The following is a 21544-nucleotide window of genomic DNA, read 5'->3' as shown; positions in this document are numbered from 1 at the left end:
AAAAAAATTATCTAAATTATATTTCAAAATTTTAACGTGTTTTTTTCGTTAAAAATAATAATTTTTTGAATTTATTTTGATGAATTTATTATTTTCTATTATACTTTAATGTCATAAATACAAACATATATTATTCTTTTTAAAAATATATAAATACATAATGTTGTAAAAAAATAATAAAAACTACTCATACTTTACGTCATTAATCTCCTTAAGCATATTTAAAAAAAATTCACTAAATTGTAATTACAAAATAAAATATTCTCAAAACTTGGTAGCATTTCTTTCCAAGTATGTGAGGCCAAAAATCATATACAATTTTTATAAACATATAACAAAACGCCAAAAAAGTAATAACCAAAAGAACTCCTAGAGAGTACTATTTTATCACCAAACAACACTTTTCAAAAGGGTAATTCTTCATGGTCAGCGACATCGCCTACTTCCAAAAAATAAAATCTACATAGTTGGAGTCATCTGTACCCATCTACTTCAAAAAAATAAAGTTTCTCCGACTCAAAAATATTAACACATGATCAAATTTTACTTGTGCTAAGCTGTGACCTTCTTGTTCCCAAACATTTTCAAGTTATGATTCCTGCACGAGCATATACAACAAAGACAACTTAATTCAGAGATTAGAGTTGATCATGATAATCTACTATATCGTTGTCTTTCTATTTAAACAACCAATCAATCTCAAAGTATATAAACATAAAGTGATTTTCAACCATGGTTAACATACATACATGAAGATATACCCATAGTATATGACACTCAGAAACATATAATCAATTAATGAAAGCAATAGCCTCAAACTAATCAGAAATTAAGTGCGTATATAAGTTATACCTGTAATGGTTAATGTTTTATGAAAGTACCATATCTCCTAAGCGAACACCAGCAGCTGTCATGAAATGAAAAAGAGCATCCAATCGCATTTCAGGTGGGATCCCAAAGATTTGGCGCTTTTTCTGCTCATTTTCACATAAAAACTGATAACACTGCATCCGAGCTGAACCTATCAGACCCAATTCAGACAACATATCCCATACATCTGATTCGCTATAAAAGCGAGGCCTACTTTGTTGCATAATAGCCAACCCTTTTTCAAATTCAATAATATATAAGACAATAATAAACAATATAATTCAAATTCAATAATATAAAAAATTATTACATGTATAATATAATAACTTCTTATAAATTGATTAGGTGAAACTTAACCTATGATATCTTGCAGGAACTAATACTAGAAAATTAACAATAAATAATAAATTATCATATAATATTGACACAAAAAATTATCATATAATATAGTAAATTTTATATTTACGTTTCATAATAAATACTACATATGAAATATACTAGCGGTCACAATTTATAGCGCCAACAATTACCAGAACCAAAAATTTTAATATAGTTAACCATTTTTTCTTCTGCTCCAAGGTAGAATCGCAACTTGTTAACGTGTAGCCAGTTAAATTTATACATATAACATGGTAGATTGGTATTTACCCATATGTAAATGGAGGACTCTTGGATCAAAAGTCAACAAGCATTATCTACTCAGATGTTAATTCCTACTAACAACTAATTTGGGTTAATCAACTCCTAAACGAAAACAAGCAATGGAACCAACAGCTCATTGCAGAACAATTCAGTACAGATATTGCACAGAATATTTTACAAACTGAAATTGGGGAAGGGGATGATTCAGTTACCTGGCCAAGGGAGAAAAAGGGTTGCTACACCGTGGCTTCAGGATATTTACTGGCGCACTTGTTCTACCACCCTCCACTCGAGCTGATGCCACTCCACTGCCGGCAGAAGAAGCTCTGGACTTCTATTTGGGACCTGAAAGTGCAGCCGAAAATAAGAATCTTCTTCTGGAAAGTAATGCACAAGGGATTGCCAGTGAACCAACAACTCCATGGAAGAATCAGAACAATACCCCCAACCTGTCGAAGATGTACCGCGATGGAAGAAACAGTCCAACACTGCATAATTAGCTGGGGTCAGTCATGGTCCACTTGGCTCAGACCCGAAATTGGAACTATTAATAATTATACTAATACTAATATCAGTATATAACACAAAAATTAAGCTATGCTTTTCTACAATAAGAATATAATTAGAACTTATCAACGGTAATAATTATGACATACATATAGATTGAAATTTAACAAAATTAAATATAAAGTATCCAATTAAAATTTCTTAAACTTTTTAAGGAGGAAACATATTTTATCTATGAGCAATTGAGAGCAAATAGAAACATGTATACTATATAGCAGTTGGAAAACGAAACCAATTCAAAGGCCATCAAAAGCTCATAGATGTCCTTACTCAAGTAGGCCTCTGCCTTTAATTTGATGGCTGCACCATACTAACTTGTCCCTCTTGTTAAATACTGTTTGCATATTGAGTGAGTAACCTTAAGTTAGAAACAAGTATACTATAGTATTAAATTGCTAATAGGGATTTCTTTTTACCAATTCAAGTTCTTTTCAGTGGCCTTGTTATTATATCTAAGTGTATATTATAGTATTAAATTGCTAGTACTACAAAAGGAGTTGATCATCATAAGGAGATAGTTTAAAAGCAAATATAACCTTAGCACAAAATCTTCCAAGTCCTTTAATGACCTTGGATCAACTTCAAGCACTCTTTGCTGTTCAGGGACTCAACACTACTGATTTAGTTGCACTCTCAGGTATAAGAATCTAACAATTACTTTTGACTAATACATGATTAGCTTTTTACCACTACAAATAAATTAGAAGAAGTAAATTTTATCTTATCACCACTTTAATATCTACCATGTAAAATATCATCCATTTATCATAAATTTTCCACCACCAATCTTTCATTAAACTAAGTTAATTAGGATTCATTTTAAATTATTTAAATGTACAGCAACACTCAAGAGGTAAAACTTTTGGCATTTTCTACTTATTTTTCACACACCCACTTTTCATAGCATTGTTAATCATAATGTACATAGAGTTCATAATCACTAGTGAATCCTTTTCTTTCATATTTGGACCACTCCATCAGATTTAAAAGACCTTGTGTATTTATCCAATAATAAATTATAATCATGTAGTTCTTGAGACAAGCAGAGCATAAAACTGAATTGGATAAGAGCCTACTCTAACATTGGACTTAGTTACTTTGATAAGTTGATTGTATAATATTATCAAAAATCATAAATAAAAAGGAAGACCTTATGATCTTTATTTTGTGATATACTTATTATATTAATCTATTATTACTCTGTTATTACTAGAACACTAATATGAATTATAATATTGAACAGAACATGAAAAATATTACACGGTTACTATTTTTAACTAATATTAATTAATATTTTAAATTAATATTTTTTATCAAATTCTTATGCGTTAAAAATTATTTCTTTGTGGACCAAACAAATGAAAAAGAACTAAAACGGGGAAGGGGAGCAGTGATGTTTGAAGAGTTAAATAATAACCTTTGTATCAAACCAACAAACACTTGGTGTGCGTGTGGTTGTTTCTGAAATAAACTGTTTCAATGCCAGCAAAAGACTCCTTCTGCTTTGTTTCTAAGGTACACTCTGTGTTTCTTTTATGATGGTTCTTCTGTTTTTTTCCTCTGAAGCTTCCGAGAAAATTGCCCCTTGGAGAAGAGGAGAGAAGAGAGAGCAGTTAAAGAACAGAACAATCCTGTTGAAAACCAAAGAATGTGGTTGGATTTTTGAATTAGGATGACAGACCCAATTGAAAATAATGAAAAAAAACATGGATTAATTTTCCACTACAAACATAAGAATCATACATAGAACATAGAATCAGAACAATATCTCAGTTGAAAACCAAAAGAAGAATTCAAAATATGTACTGTGATGATTTTTGCATTTCATTTTTTGGGAAAAACTACCACTACAACAGAAAAAAAACGCACCTTTGGCATGAGGATGCAGGGATGAAGATGCGGTGGAGCTGTCACTACGATGATGAAGCTCATGCAGCGATGCCGACGGAGTTAGGAAGCACTGGCGTCGCTGTTGAAGATGACGGGAAAACAGGGAAGAAGAAGAGACGTGTTTTTCTTTTCAAAAGAGTGAATTAGGGATTTTGTTCTGCTACTAATGAAAGGGCATATATGTAATTTTATCCATTTTAGAACTTTCATCCCAGTTTTCTTCGCAGCTTTGGGCGGAAAAAATTAAGCTGAGCCCTACATACGTTTTTTTGTTTTCCAAGCAATTTCCCTGCTGATCCAAACAGAGGAAAATTAAATTTTCCACCCATTTTCTTTCCCTTTGTTTTCTTTCCTCCTAAATTCTCTTAAACCAAACACTGTGTAATTTTCTTTGAATTTGTTTTTGTCTTATTACAAGATCAGTGTCTCTGGAAAGTACTAGCAATTTCTCAGAATTTTCGGTTTGTACTTTGCCCCTTATTTCCCCTTCTTTTTTCCTTGTAAGTTCAAAGGTGTTTGCCCTGTGGTTCCCAGAACGTACTAGCAGTTTTTTTTTTTGGTTTACTAGCATTTATTTAACTGAGCGTATCATCTCTCTTTATATTTGTCAATGGTGGAACATCTGGAAATTTTTTGTTTAAATTATTTAAATATTATATTTACTGAAATGTATAATGTTTTCGGTACTATGATTGAGGGGCACAAACAAAAGTATCGGCTATGGAGCAACCATTCGCTTGAGCTGCCTTTGTTTTTGGCGAGACACTAAAAATAAGCGGGATGCTACACATCCGTGTAATCAAGTTGGCTCAATATAAAAAAAAATTCAATATCATTAAATGAAACGTGAAATAAACGCGTCCAACACATACGAAATCGTTCTTGCCCAACGCTTTTTCTCCCCACGCTTCTTCTTCTTTTCCTGCGCTTCTTCTTCTTCTTCTTTTTCACGTTCGTTTACGCACGGAGCGTCTTCTTCTTCGTCTTCTTTTTTGCGTCCCTCCTTCTCCTACTTTTTTGCGTTCCTTCTCCTTCACGTGTTTTCTCCTTATCTTCATTCTTTTGTTGTTGTTGCTATTGTATTTTTTTGTTTTTTCCTCCTTCTCTCTGGTGAAGAAGCAGTACAAGGTGAGGAAGAAGAGTTTTGAATAGTGAAAAATGAACCGAACACAGTACTCATGATGAACCGAACATAGTACTCATAGTGAACCGAACACAATACAATTGTATAGTATTGAGTGAACGAACCGTGAATGCTAAACCCTAAACCAAACTCTAAACCCTACCGTAAACCCTAAACTCCTAAAACCATGAACCCTAAATCCTAGACCCATAAACCCTCAACCATGAACACAGTGAACCGAAATTAATACACGAAGTGAACCGAAAGTTTGAAACACACTAAACCCATGTATACTGAACCCTGAACCCATAAACCCTAAACCCTAAAATCCTATTATCATTCTTTTATTGTTGTTGCTGCTGTATTTTTTTGTCTTTTCCTCCTTCTCTGTCTGGTGAAGAAGTAGTAGAAGGTGAGGAAGAAGAGTTTTGAATAGTACAGAATGAACCGAACACAGTACTCATGGTGAACCGAACACAATACAATTGTATAGTACTGAGTGAACGAAACATAATCCATTATATAAAATCAAATTCAAACAACTTTCTGCAGAATGAACCGAACACAGTACTCATAGTGAACCGAACACAGTACTCGTGGTGAAACAATTGTATAGTATTGAGTGAACGAAACATAATCTATTATATAAAATCAAATTCAAATAACTCTGTCTATAATTTACATATTATCAATTCAATTCAAATTAGCAATTGCATTCCATTCAATTCGATTCAAAATTGAATAATCCAAACTTTGTCAGTTTGATTCGTTTGAGAAGAGTAATCCAAATCGCTCTCCTGATTTGAAGTTGAGTCATTTATTGTTTCAATTTAGAAGTGCAGATCGAAGAAGAAAACAAAGAAGAATAAGAAGAAGAAAAATGCAACGTAACCAGATCGAAATAAGAAAACGAGAAGATGAACGCGACCAGAGGAGAACGACGAAGGCAATGCAGATCAATAAGAAAGAACTCAAGAACGCGAGTAGAGAAGAAGAAGAATAAGGAAGAGGAGGAGGAAGAGGAGGAGGTTTACGTTGCAGCAAAAGGTTTACGTTGAGCAAAGCTTTAGGTTGCAGCACATTATATGTAGCGCGTGTATGACAAACGAGTGAGAGGTGGGGGACGCGCGTGTATCTCCTAATCCGACAGGTCAAGGACTAATCTGTCATGATACTGAGTTCTATTTAAGAGTTTGTCGCTGGCCAATGTGTTGCTGTTTTTGGTTACAGAACTTGGGATGGGCTTCTGGCTTCTGCATAAGCTCAAACAATTTTATTACAAGGCAGTTTCACATTGCTTTTCTTGCTATCTCGTTGTCCCCGATCAGTTTATGGAGGCCCACAATCAGCAATAACTTCCATCAGGCCCAAATTGCACATCAAGTGGGGGTGTGTGTCATTGTTTGTGCAAGCAAAATTAAATGGCATGTCCAAGAAAAAAGCTAAATTAAATGGGACTGGTATTTAACAATCAAATCGGTAATCGAACTCATCATGTCATTAGTTTATTTATTTATTGATTTAACTGATGAATTATTAATTGAATTGGTTTTATATAAATAAAAATTATAAAATAATAAAAAATTTAAAGTTAAAATTTAAAATATATATCTTAATTAATTAATATTTTAAAAATAATTAAATTTCAACAAATTATAATCGACAAATTATAATTTGATTATTATTAAATAAGTGTATAAAATCTAGTATTTTTTATGATAAATTTTTTCAAATTTTATTTTTATATTAAAATATTTTTATATTTATTGTATTGTTATATACTATATGTATTTATTGAAAACTAATATTAATAAATATCATATATAACCATAAAAAATAATTATATTGTAATAAAAAAAATATTTGATATTTTTTATTTTAATAATATTTATATTAATAATTATAAATAATAAAAAATATACTTAATTTAAATATAAGTGAATGTAAAATTAAAATAATATCTAAAAAAATTACTATGTAATTTTACTATATAATTAATAATTAGCATATAAAATAATAAAGAATAATATAGTTTAGCGACAAGAAGAGTATGCAATATAAAAAAGATTCAGACTTACTTTATATTTTTATTAATAGTCCGATTTTTATAACTATACTCAGTATGTATATATGAGTATGAACTGTATTATAATTATCACTAAATATAATATAAAAATATTTTTGTTTCAAATATAATTATTTAAATACAAGTTATGGGTGTATCTTAAATTCTTAATACAATAATGTTACCTACACATTTAAATTAATGCTTATGACTTAGGGGTGGCAGTGGGGCGGGTAGGGGCGGGTTTTTGCCCTACCCGACCCCGCCCCGCCGTCCTGTTATGCATATATTACCCGCCCACATCACTACCCGCGGGTAGTAAATAACAGAACCCGAACCCGTCCCTGCGGGTACCCGCCCCTGTAAAACATAAATATTTTAATTTTTACCTATTTTAATTTTTACCTATTCATATATAAAATAAGACAAAAATTTAAAATTCATAGATAAATTAAAATATAAACATAAAATTCATACAATATCATTAACTAAAATAACAATGATCTTCAACCCTTATTCTTGATTACTTTCAACATCTTCATCATCATTAAAAGTTTGCAAATCAAGATTTAAACCTGAAAATTAAAAGAGATAACAATTAACAAATTAATCGGTACTATGAAACAAATTAACATAAATGAAGATTAATCAATATATCACCTTTACTTTCCAAAGATGCTCACAAAATTAGAGGATACATGAGGGTATAAAATTAACATAAATCATATCATAAATGCATAATTACAAAATTAGAATAAACCAAATCATAAATGCACAAAATCATAAGCTTGCACCTAACAAGTTCACCTTTCGGTATTCACAACCCTTGACATTTAATTTATTTTGATTTGAATATTTGATAACACTCTATGCTACTTGTTTAGACTCCTAACCTGCTAAGTTCTAACAAAATTTATTGGATTAAACTTCTAAATGTAAAGAATCCATCCATGCTTGTCCATCAAATCAAAAACAAAAAGAATTCAAATTTTCAGTTAATGGCTTTTGAACCAATTTAAAAATTTCCGTAGCGAAAAGGGCAAAGGTTCCAAAATGATGCATCTCAAAAATTTGAAAAATAAGTAACCATTGATCAGGTCAATTGATTTGGTGCAACTATGCAAGACTCATTATCATGTGGTGAGGCTAGTTGCCTCTACGTTTTTTACATTGTAACATATACCCTGCACTCAGAATTTTTATTTTAAACAAGAAGGTTAATGTTGACTGTAATAATATTTCAGGACCTTTTTGTGAAGATTTTATCCTTCTGGAGATGAATGAAGAAAACGAGAATATAAAATCAAAGACTGATTTAGAACTCTTTTTGAATTATGCTAACCAGTTCGTTTGGAAAAAATTTGATGAGGTTGAAGGAACTCAATGACATCAAAGTTAACATTAACATAAAACTAAGTGCATATTTTGTTAACCAAGGAAACAGAACAGTATGTAGTTTGTGATTCTCTCCACAATTAGAACACCATGACAATTGTAAAATCAGAATAAAATCAAACTCCAAAATGCATAAGAATAATAAAGAAGCCAAAACAACTTTTTCCTATAACCAATCAACAAAGAAGCCAAAACAACTTCAATTTTTCAAGTTTTATTCCAACTAACTGCATATTTTGTTAACAAAGAAAACAGAACAGTTTGTGATTCAACCCAAACAAGCTGTTTCAACATTTCAAATCATTCAAAAAGAAAAGATAGGCTGGGAAACTCAGGAAACTCAATTACAAACTTAATTACAAACTCAAGAAACTACCCAAAAACAAAAGAACTTCTTCTTTTTCTATTCGCATGATACATCCAAAATTAGTCAGAGATTAAACATATGAAATCATTCAAACAGAAAAGAAAGGCTGGGATAGGGGCAAGAACTATACCGAGGAGAATCAGGAGAGGCGCGTTTCGGGACCAGGAGAGGCGCGGACGACTGGACGAGGGTCGATTCCGAAGCAGGGGAGGCACGGGGTGGCTCGTCTAGTGCGCGACTTGGAGGCCGGAGGGCGGAGGGAGCGCAGAGGATTTCGGACTGAAAGGCAGCGCAGAGGAGGAGCGACCGGCATAGGCGGCTTGAAGGAGTCGCGGTCACGCGGAAGAGACGCGCTGCGGAGGAGTGGCAACGAGACGAATCAGACGATTCGACGAGTTGCGAACTTGCGATGGCAGAGACGAGTTGCACGGAGGAGGAGCGACAGGCACAGGCGGCTTGAAGGAGACGCAGAACTGGAGCAGATTCGACGGCAGGCACTGGGTTGAACTGAACCGAGGCGGCCAGGCTATGGTCTTGGAGAGGAGAAGAGCTGAGGATCAGAGGAAATGAGAACTGAGAAAGGGCCAAAGGGGTTGCTAACCCTAATTGAGTGAGTGAGAGTGACGGCGAGAACTGAGCCACTGAAGTTATGAGAAGTAACTAACCCTAATATTTGCTAAAAAGTTATATATATATATATATATATATATATATATATATATGCATTTCGGGGCGGGTAGGGGCGGGTTTAGCCTGAACCTGACTCCGCCCCGCCCCGCTCATCAACCCGCCACGATTTAAACCCGCCCCGCTCCGAATAGGGGCGGGGCGGGTACCCGCGAATACGGGTACTGCTGCCATCTCTATTATGACTATTAAATATAAGGATGAGATGAACTAAATAAAAATATGCGAGAATCACACAGGTTTGACTTTTTTATTTTTCTTAAAAATATTAGTTTGTGGTAACTACTTAAAAACTAAATCTTGAGTTTGACCGAATGAATTTAGAAAAGTACAAATGTTCAATACTGAGAAAGAAATTTCCCCATAATTGACCAATTTGACTTAAGCTAAGAGACTAATGACTTAGACTACATATTACGAGGAAAAAGAAGACTATACATCTCCATAAAAGTAGTTTTACGGAATATTATAACATTTTTTGTTATTTCAGTAAAATTATGAAAATCGGACTGCTCAATAAATCAGTTGGATAACTGATCCAATAATTTAATAATTCAACTGAAATCATAGTACTACAAATAATAAATTGATTTAACTCATTGTTCCATTATAAATAACAATTCAATTCTATTGTCCACCATAAACTTTAAAATTAGTCTACACCAAATTCACAATAAAAGAAATAAAACATAAAAAAAATATACAAATAAAAACGTTTATTTGAATCACAATTCTCAACCAAATCAAATTGTATAGCATTAGAGAATTCTTTCACCTTTCTTAATAACCATATATAAAGTCACACTCAAAATTTAAGTGAATTATCAACTTAGTCCTTATTCATTTTTTAGAATAACAATGTGATCTTTTAAGAGAAAAATGATCCACTTTAATTTATGTTTTTTATTTCGTGATACAATGTAATCTTTGTGACTATTTTTTCGTCAACTTTGAACGAAAAATGCTGACATGTCAAGTTCAAAAATAGATAAGAACCTAATTGTTTCTAAATTTAATTTGGTTAAGAATTTATTTATCCTTTTTTTTAAATGATATCTTTTTCAAATTATTTTTTATTCATTATATTAATATTCTTTTTCAATAAATTATTGAATATATGATATAATAAATATAAATTAATTAATAAATTATTTAAATTTTATTTATTTATTATGAAACTAAATAAATAATTCTTAAATATAATATTTATATATATAAATAATAAATATTAAAATACAATTAATACATTAATAATAATAATAATCTTATGATATACTATTAATATTATGATATAGATAATTTTCACAATAAATTAGAAATTAAAGAACACATTATTTGATATAGAATAATTTTTTTGAGTAATAAACAACTTTAATTTTTTATCTCTCTAAACTAAATTAATAATTTTATTTGATATTTTTGCACTAAAATACACTATGAATAGACTACTAATACTAAATGAAATAAAAAATATATATATATATATATATATATATATATATATATATTAATATATTATGGAGACCATTTATAAACTCAACAAACTCAAAGTATCAATAATATTAATAATGCATATTGTCATAAGGCTACATATCGATGGAGATTTATCAATATAAGAATAATGTGGATTGATTAAAATTTTACGTATATTAAAATTCAATTAAATTTACATATATTTTACTCAAAATCAAGTATTATGATCTAGATAATTTTCACAATAAAGTGAAAACTAATGAACACGTTATTTTAGATATAGTAAAATTTTTTTGTATAATAATAAATTTAATTTTTTATTTTTTTAAATAAATTAATAATTTTATTTGATATCTTTGCATTAAATTAATAACCCTAATATTATAGGGTTATTATTAATGTAACAGTATTTTAATATTTATTATTATATAGTTAAAAATTATATTTGAGAATTATTTGTTTAGTTTCATAATAAATAATATTTTTAAATTTGAATAATTTATTAATTAGTTTATATTTATTATACCGTATATTCAATAATTTATTGAAAAATAATATTAATATAATGAATAAAAAATTAATATAAAAAAGATATCGTTTAAAAAATAAAGACAAACAAACTCTTAACCAATTTAAATTTAGAAACAATTAAGTTCTTGTCCATTTTTTGAACCTGAAACGTCAGCATTTTTTGATCAGAGTTGACGAAAAAACAGTCACAGAAATTGTGTTGTGTCACGAAATAAAGGACAGAAATCGAAATAGATCATTTTTTTGAGAGATCGCGTTATCATTCTAAAAAATAGATTGAGATTGGATTGGTAGTTCACTCTTCAAAATTTCATTCACCAAAAAAATTAATTATTTCAATTAAAAAAGATATAGTATTTTTTAAACCACATTAATTTCTAATTTGTTAATTAACATTGGTATCTTATCATATTAGAACTGAATTAAAACTCAAAATTCTAAAATCATCATTCAAATAAAAATTAACAAAATAGTGAAGCATTATTAACCATCAACAAAATTATTTCAGTTTCATAAAATTAATTAGGCAAAAAAAAGCAATAATTAGAATCTATTTTGTCCAACAACAAAGTTAATCAACAGAGTTAGAGTTTATTTGAGTGTCATTCTCGAAAAAGATTTTTTTTAAATTATATTTCTTTTTAAATATCTCTTACAAAAGTAAGTGATTTTATATTTAAATATCTCATGTAAAAAGATCTTTTTATCCATTAATTATATTTAGATAAAATAAAATAAAAGCACTTTTATGTTCATTTATTATGAGAAAAATATTTTTTTTAAGAAGAAAAATATCTTTTTAAAAAAGATGTAAATTGTAACTTCTCAAAATTTTTCTAGTACTTTTACTTTTACTATTAAAAATTTTTAAAACACACTAAAAAATAAAAAATATCTTTTTTATTGAAAAAAATCTTTTGTTTGGATGAGCTTTTAAGAAAAATTTTTTTAAGTTATCTTTTTTTAAAAGATCTTATGAAAAAGTAAAAGTAATTTTATGTTTGGATATCTCATGAAAAAAGATCTTTTTATCTATCATCAATTATGTTTGTGTATAACAATATAAAAGTATTTTTTTGTTTATTTATTATATAAAAACATATTTTTTTTAAAAAAATGATCTTTTAAAAAACAATATAAATTTCAGCTTCTCAAAAAAGATTTTTTTTTTAAGTTTTCGAGTACTTTTACTTTTATTACTAGAAATTTGCCAAACACACTAAAAAAATAAAAAAAAAGATATTTTTTTATCAAGATGATAGCGTCCAAATAAGTACTAATGACACTCAAGCAAGCACTTAATCAAATCTTAACACAGGACCTAAAATCTATTTTGTCCAGCAACTAGAATCCAGAATAAAAAATATAGCAACTCAAAAATATTATAATTAATAAAATAAAAAATTAAATTGATTATTAAAGAAAGAGAGAGTAACATAATCAAATATTGTAATTCCACGGCGGCAAAAAAAAAGACGACGTACGGCGGCAGAAGAGAGAAATTCAAAAAAGAGATAGAGAGAAGCTAAGGCTCGAAAATAGAGGCAGGCTTAACGACTAGGATAAAAATGGCAACGCCGCCAACAGTAATTCTGAAAAGACTTTTTGGCGAAGGAGAAACCAAGCTAACAGCGAGAAGGAACGACGAGATAGAGACGAGGATTGAGCAAACTGAGCAGCAAGGAGGATTCAAATTAACCGCACTTAAAGAGGAGACAACATAGATAAAAAAGACGTAAAGGCGAAGAGGATCGACGGTCAAAAATTTCGAGTTGACCATCTCTCTATTACTACCGGCGTTGATGACATTCTCTAACTGAGGAGAAGAGTTTGATGCATGATGGCGGGATTGGGTGCTGGGTGCTACTGGTTGGGTTGGATCTTTGAGAGAGATAAGGTAATTGGTTTAGGGTTCCGTGAGAGAGAGAGAAAGGAGATAGGTATTTTGGGTTCTGGGCTTTTAGCTTCTGAATTGCTAATTTTTTACAAGTAGTTTTTCATGTCAATCGGATCGATAAAAAAATTATTCCATTAATCCAATTGAATTGACCGATCTGGTTTGATTTTAGAACATCTTTTTTTAGTTAAAAATATAAAAGAATAAAATTATGAAAAATGTTAATGCTTTCTAAGAAAAATAAAAAGCGATATTTATTGCATAGTATTATAAAATTTTTTAAATATTTGTTAAATTAAATATTTAAATTTTTATTATCACAATAAAATCATCAATAATTAGAATATAGTTGCAGAAATAACATAACATGCATGCACCCTATTAATATATAAGCATAAGTAATTTAATTTCTATCAATTGGGAAATAGAGAACAATTTCAATGATACCATACATGTACGTTTAGGGCCACCCAAAAAATACATGTACGTTTAGGTAGGAATACGTAGAAGTAAAGATTTCGGCTCTAATAATAGAGGGAAAAAAGGTTTGATGATGACGATAAAGTTGACTTGGCCAATCAAAATAGCTGAAGATTTTGACTCGATGCTCGATGCGAATGAAGAGGTCGACCGGTCAACTAGTCTCCCATGACTGCCACTTGCATTGCTATATAAACACCCATCCACGCTCTCACCATACAAACTATTATTTTTATTAGTATTGTCTCTAACCAGTTACCACACATCATCATGATGAACAACAATGGTAGTAGTGGTAGTAGTGTTGCTCCAAAGATAGTGCAGATCGAAACAAGGTACGTTGAAACCGACCCTATTAACTTCAGACAAGTTGTTCAATCTCTCACTGGCAAGAACTCTTCCATGCCTATTGTTACTCCTTCACCGTTATATTTCACTGAACGAGAACAAGAAGAAGCAATTATGGCATATCGTCATGGTAATAGTGTCGGTGCCAAGAAGCCTCAAGAACAAGTTGCCGTCAATCATCATGCTGCTACCATCATACTCAACAACAATGTTTCCTTCAAGGACTTTGATGCATTGTTGTCTGATTTGCCTTCCATTCACGACCTACTCTACTAGGTAGCTAAGCTACACGGAATGGATTCTCTCCAGTAAAAAAAATTAGATAATGTCAATTATGATCTCTCACTCTTTATTGTCTTCTCTTTCATATTTAATTTTGATCTCACTTATAAAATTAATGATAAAAGATCACATTTTATTTCTTCGTGTGTTAAAAAAAACTAGAAAAGATGCATTTCCTATACATACATTATATACATTACATTAATTACTCTGCTTAATTTTCGCTCTTGTTTGATCCAACTTAATTAACTGTAAGTCTGAAATATACAATTACTTAATTATCGTCAACTTCGTTCCCAATATACTGTAAACTGTGTTACTTCGCATAACTAGTTAGTTAGTTATATATATATACTTCTTGCCATGACCACGTGTGTTCCTTAATTATATACGGGACATTAAATAACCTAACTGTCAGATTCTTATGACAAAAATTTGAACACGGAGGACCCCAGAAACAGCTATATGTTATCTATTCATGTGCTGCATTCAACCGTAGCCTCACAATGCAATGGGATCGATAAAATATAAGTGGTTCGCATTTATTATGCAGGTATGTTTTGGATATATAACTCATAAATATTATTTATACATTAAAATTAAAATTAGTGGTAGTATATTTTTATCACTTTATATGTATAAATCTAATATAAATTAATTCCTCAGCTTTTATATACTGAGACGACGTAGATATTGAAACATAAATGAAGAAGATATAGACATAAAATACACGTATATATATTATATATATTTTATGTTTAACAAAACGAATACATAAAACACACAAAATTTTAAAAAATTTATAATACCTTCATTTTCTACTTTTACTACCACCACTAGAATTTTTCAATTACCACCGCCTATTTTTTTTTCTTTACTGTTCATAACCAAAAATAAATTAACTTTAACCCAAATTATTATTACTAACAAGAGGGAGAAACGAAGAAAGAAGAGCGCGACAGCGATAGTGAGAATCTTGAAGAGAGGAGTAATAGAGGCGAGGGTATTGGTGGAGGAAAGATGAGGAGAAAGGAAAGAATCATGAGCTACTGAAAATAGAACGAGAAGTTGGAGGGAGGTAGAAGAGGCTAGCATACAGGAGGGAGATAGATTTGGGAGAATGAGAGGGTAAATTTTGGATTTTTAAAAATTAAATAAGGGTCACTACAAGAAAACAGCTCTATTGCCACTATTTTAAAGCGGGGCAAAAAGCTGAAAAAAGCGTGGCGATAGCTATCGCCACGCTTTTGAAAAGGTGGCCTCTACAAGTATGGCGGTTACTCTATCGCCACGCTTTTGATGACCTATCACCACACTTTTTCTTTTGCCACGCTTTTTACAAATGGCCACCCGTTAAACCGTGACCGTATGTGGGAGATATGGTCACACTTTAAAAACATGGCCATATAGGAGATATGGCCACGCTTTTGAAGCGTGGCAATAGAGAGATATGACCACGCTTTCAAAACGTGGCGATAGAGAGAGATATGGCCACGCTATATGGCCACGCTTTTAGGCAGAGATACGGCCACGCTTTAAAAGCGTGGCAATAGCCTTATAAAATTTAAAAAAAAAATCATTTTTCTGATTTTTACCTTCGTCGATACAAAATATAAATTTTTCAGTTCTTTTTTATTACCAAACTTATAAATATAGTATGCAATTTTTATTACAAGAAAAAGCGTGCCCATAGGACTTTTTTCTTGTAGTGGGTAAAAGTTTAAAATATCAGTGTCTCATAAATTATGTCTCAGTGTTTCAATTATTTGGAGGTACACAAATTTAGTATCCTCGTGTCTATCCGTGTCGATCTAAAAATTATGTTTTATTAAACTAAATAGAGAACGTGTGTCACCACGTCCATATCTTAGAGAGATATGAATAACAATCAAACACTACCTTATATCATATATCATGCATCTCCTTTTCCCTTTTAAATTTTGATGCCTCTTCAAATGCTCGTTCTTTTTCCTCACCGACCACTACTATCCTCCCTTTGTTACAGCCATGCTAGAGACCTGACGGCTCACTGTTGGCACTGGTCACCCTAATTCATCTACTACAAGAAAAACGCTCGTTACCGTGGAATTTACCGTCGGATCAATCAAAATAAATCCGCCGCTAAATACATTACCGTCGGATTTACCGTTATCCTATAGTTGACGGCATAAACGGTGCCAGAAACCTCTTACCAGTGGATTTTTTCAGTCCAACGCTAATTATTAGCGGATTTCTCATCGGTGTTTTCAATGGATTGTCAAGCCTAAGTTGATGATTACCGTCGAATTTATCAAACGGTAACTTTGGTGCCACTTCGCTTCAAATGGCGCAAAAACTTATCCGACGGTACATCTGCCTGCAGGATTTTTATTTTTTAATTTTTATTTTTGGCACAATTTAGCGACAACTAATAGTCAACTCAAATTAAAACTCTTGTTAACCAAATTGTTATAGAAATCTAAAACTAGTAGAAATCGACAAATTATTTTATTAAAAATAAATGGTATGAATACAATAAAATGTCACAGAAGTAAAGTAATGTACCCTAGAAAAACAAAAATGTATAAAACCCTAACTCCTATAGATCCTGATAATCATCATCGTCGTTGGCGGTGGCGGCGTCGTGGTCCCCCTACTGCCGCAGCGGAGTAGGTACTACCGTCGGATCCCCACCAATAGCGCCGTTAGAAGAAATAGTGCCACTGCCTCCATCGCGCATCTGCTGGCTGTACTCCTCCATCTGCTATCGCAGCCGCTCGAGCTGCTCCAGCTTCTCCGTCAAGTCTAAGCTGGCGGCAACGCGTGCAAGAATCTCTCGATACCTCTGCTTAGACTACTCCTGCTGCTAGTAAAGCTCTTGTGTTAGCTTCTACACCTCCTCCCTCTGGTCGATAACTTCCTGGGAATCAGCAGGGCCAGTGGCAGAGACAGAGACAGAGAAAGCCACCAACGCGGAGGAGTGGAGGCCACTGGTGAAGAATGAACCCAACCCGAAGTGGCAATTCTTATGGTATTTAGAGGCGGTCTCGCCCAACACTCTGTCGGGATCTACGATTGAGGTCTCAGAGCCGGCTTCGGTGGCTCCATCAGGCGGCTGAGATTGCTGGGTCGCGGCCTCCAACCTCTACTGATACTCATCCTACGTTACACACGTTAGTTGTGATTAGGATAATAGTTAAATATTTGACTTTAAACAACCGAAGCTGAAATTTAGGATTAGTTTAAACTCACATAGAGGAACACCGACCGCTCGTCAGCAAATCTCTCCTTGTTTGCCTTCAAAGTAAGGGTATATTTGAAGATCTCCGCTAGTGTCTCCTCACGATCCAATGACTTAGATTACAAATTAATATATCAACCAAACATTAAAATAAACAAATAAATTAAACAATGACAGACAAATATACATAGGCAGCAAGAAATCTCTATTATAATTTCGAAAACATAATTTTAATTTTTTTCGATTTAAATGAAAATCTTATAAAAATTTCGACAGCCTCCCCTGAAATTCGGATTTAGCCATGACAAACCCCAATTTGACGGTTTGTTTTGTATTGAATTTAGAGCATCTTGATAGCCTTTTGTCACATTTAGCCTAGGAATTAGCATGATTTTGTTATCTCTCCCTTATTTGTGCTTAAGTGTAAAAACATGCTTTTTAAGCCTTATTTTGATAAATTCTATTTCCTCTTTGATTCCATAAGATGCCTTGATATGTTTGTTAGTAATCTCAGGATGAAATAGGCTAGGCATGGATCAAAGGAAGCAAGGAAGGAAGCATACAAGTGGAGAGAAGCATAAAAAGTCAAAGAAGCAAGTCAGCCATGCACGCGCACGCGCACAAGACGCTCGCGCGCACATTGCGAAACAGGCCAAGGACGCGCATGCGTACCGTGCGCGCACGCGCCGATGATGGCACATGACCTCACTAATGCAACACGTGCCTGGCGATTTGAGAGGGTTTCGGAACCCATTTTTGGCGCCAAATTGCTAAGGGAAATGAATAAAAGGATGAAGGATTAAGGGGAAGGCATCATGATCATAATCATCATCACTTTTGGGAAGGAGATTAGATAGTTAGTTACCAATTAGTTTTAGGGGAGTTCTAGAAATTAGTTTATAGAGAGAGAAGCTCTCACTTCTCTCTAGAATTAGGATTAGGTTTAGTTCTTAGATCTAGATTTTAGATTCATGTTCTTCTACTTCTACATCTCAATTCCTTATAGTTACATTCATTCTCCTTCCATTCTTTCATTGCAATTTCCTTTATGTTGTTCTTATATTTGTTGTAGATCTACTTCTGTTTCTCATATTTTCTTCCAATTCAATAAGAGGTAATTCATAATAAATGTGTTCCTCTTTGCTTTTCTCTTGTTAATCTCTTGCCTTTGTAGTTAGATATATCTTTAATTCTTGCAAATTATGTTGTCTACTTTTATTTCACTCTATGTGTTTGTTAAAATGTCTCTTATAGCTATTAGTTAGATTTTGGTCCTCTTGGCCTAGGTAGAGTAATTAGTGACTCTTGAGTTACCCAATTCCTTTGTTGATCGATACTTAGAAGTTGCTAATTAATTTGAATGCCTTTAAAGCTAGTCATTCCTTAGGGAGTTGATTAGGACTTGAGAAATCAAATTGATTCATCCACTTGACCTTCCTCCATGGTTAGAGGTTAACTAAGTGGGAGTAATGAACAATTATCATCACAATTGAGAAGGATAACTAGGATAGGACTTCTAATTTTCATACCTTGCCAAGAGCCTTTTATAGTTAGTTTACTTTCATTGCCATTTACTTTTCATGCTTCATATCGAAACCCCAAAATAACTCACAACCAATAACAAGACACTTCATTGTAATTCCTAGGGAGAACGACCCGAGGTCTAAATACTTCGGTTTATAAATTTTAGGGGTTTGTACTAGTGACAAACAACTTTTTGTATGAAAGGATTATTGTTTGGTTTAGAAACTATACTTTACAACGAGATTTTATTTGTGAAATTCTAAACCGTCAAAAATCCAATCGTCAAAATGGCGCCGTTGCCGGGGAGTGCAATGGTGTTGTGTTATTGGTTATTGTACATATGTGAATAGTGTAAATAGTTTGTCTTTTGCTTATTTTCTAAATTTTGTTAGTTTTATTTTTGCTTTTCCACCATGAATTCTCATTTTGCTATGAGTGTGATTACAATTATGTTGTAGGTGATGAGAACTTCAATGAAGAAATGTATCAAGGATGGGACAATCAAAGGTGGGAGGAGCCACATGCTTATGATCAATCTTCATGGCAACAACCTCCACCAATACACTATGAAGAAGAGCCATTCTATGATGCATACCAATCCAATGGCTATGGTGAATCACCTTGTGATTTCCAAGCACCACCACCATATGCCTATGAATCATATCCTCAACATAACCTTCAACCACACTCACAAGCCCTTCCACACCAAGCACCTTCCTGTGACCCATACCCATCATACAACCAACCATCCATACCATATTTTTATGACCATTATGAGCAAGAACCCTTAGAACCACCACAACCCTATCAAGATCACTACCAAGAACCACCTCAATACACACAATATCCACAACCTTACCAAGAAAAACCACCTTCCTATTATGAGCCCTCTCTCCAAAACGATGAACCTTCCTACCCACCACAAGCCCCAATAGACGATTCTCTCACTTTGTTACTTCAAGGACAAGAGGCCATGAAGTGAGATACACTCGAGTTCGTGACCAACTTGACCAAGGTGGTGTCCACCTTAGCCTACCAATGTTTGAAGACTCAAGGTAATTCCGTAACCACATGTGAAAGGTCAAAAGAAGAGCAAAGTATGAAGGAGAAATTGGAAAATTCGGTGGGAAAGGAGGAATCAAATTTTGTGTTGGAACAATTGGAGGAGCCTATGATCATTGAAGAAAAGGAAGAGGTGGTTGAAGATTTAGGAGATGTTGAAAGTCCATGGGAATGTAGCATCATGGAGCACTCTTCCGAGAAGCTTGACATCGATGTTGAGGAGGGTGCGCAACCTCCAAGGCATACCATCATTGGAGACTTGGAAGAGGCTTATCAAGAGATGGATTCAATCATGGATGAATTTCTCTCTACAATGGAATCCTCTCCCATTGGACATGGAGTTGAAATTATAGAAGAGTGTGCACAACCTCCCATACCCTTGGTGAACAATGAAGAAGAGAGTGAATCAAAAGGGAGCTACCAAGAGGAAAAAGTTGGCATGGTGTATATTGAAATTGAAGAATATGAATAGGTTGATCAAGAGATGAACTCATTCATCAATGCATTTATATCCAAAATTGAATCGCCTCTCATTAGACAAGATGAAGTTCTTGAAGATAACACCAAGCCACGTAACAAAGAGGATGAGGTTGAAATTGAAGAAAATTTTGAAGAGGTGGACACAATCAAAGAAGAGCACAAGGAAGTGGACCTTGCATTGTCTAAGTGTGGGGAAGCCTCTCTTCCCAAATTGCCATCCAATACAACATTTAAGTGGGTAAAATCTCTATCCCTAAGCTTTAATTTCTCACTTGAATATGGTTTGATTGAAAATGATGGTCAACTTAGAACTCTTTGTGGAATTAAAAGTGAAAATGAGTTGTGTAGTGGTTGGAAAGTTGGTGTTAAGCTTATCAAGGTCAAGGCCTCAAGGTATAGAGATGATGTTGGGACAAGGATCACTTTGCATGGATCTAGAAGGAAGCATTGGTGGAGTAAAGAGAATTCTGTGTGTCCGCCACATTTATGCCATCCACCCATCCGACAAAATCATGAAACTCAACTAACGGATGGATGCGAAAATAAGATATGGGATCCCGATTCGCTATGTGAAGACCAACTAGAGGAACTCATATCTTGGTTAGAACTCTGCTCAAGCTTAATAAAAATGGTTGGAAATT

At 32.8% G+C, this 21544-nt stretch overlaps 1 protein-coding gene and 1 long non-coding RNA gene across 8 annotated transcripts; one reads left to right on the top strand and one right to left on the bottom strand.

Annotated features, from left to right (window-relative positions):
• Window positions 1-220: 220 nt before the first annotated feature.
• LOC130970089 (uncharacterized) lies at window positions 221-4497 on the bottom strand. 7 transcript variants are annotated; one of them, XR_009082006.1, is made up of 8 exons: window positions 3949-4497; window positions 3497-3710; window positions 2616-2674; window positions 2350-2413; window positions 1955-2000; window positions 1725-1857; window positions 853-1105; window positions 221-598 (listed from the first exon to the last, which is right to left on the bottom strand). It is a non-coding gene; the product is annotated as an uncharacterized LOC130970089 (long non-coding RNA). The 7 variants fall into 7 exon arrangements; XR_009082004.1 differs by having other exon boundaries at window positions 1725-2000; XR_009082003.1 differs by lacking the exon at window positions 2616-2674 and having other exon boundaries at window positions 3949-4374.
• Window positions 4498-14257: 9760 nt separating this feature from the next.
• On the top strand, window positions 14258-14611 carry LOC130967292 (uncharacterized). The gene has a single exon (XM_057892107.1). It carries the CDS (start codon window positions 14258-14260, stop codon window positions 14609-14611), a length of 354 nt encoding a protein of 117 aa, XP_057748090.1.
• The last annotated feature ends 6933 nt before the right edge of the window (window positions 14612-21544 follow it).

Source organism: Arachis stenosperma, chromosome 3 (genome assembly GCF_014773155.1).
Source record: "Arachis stenosperma cultivar V10309 chromosome 3, arast.V10309.gnm1.PFL2, whole genome shotgun sequence".
Taxonomy (NCBI): Eukaryota; Viridiplantae; Streptophyta; class Magnoliopsida; order Fabales; family Fabaceae; genus Arachis; species Arachis stenosperma.
The sequence above is the reverse complement of the archived record's forward strand: the minus strand, read 5'-3'. Positions and strand labels throughout refer to the sequence as shown.

Bases quoted from the DNA above. Each gene is read 5' to 3' on its own strand.
- LOC130967292 (XM_057892107.1), top strand. From the start codon at position 14,258: ATGATGAACAACAATGGTAGTAGTGGTAGTAGTGTTGCTCCAAAGATA.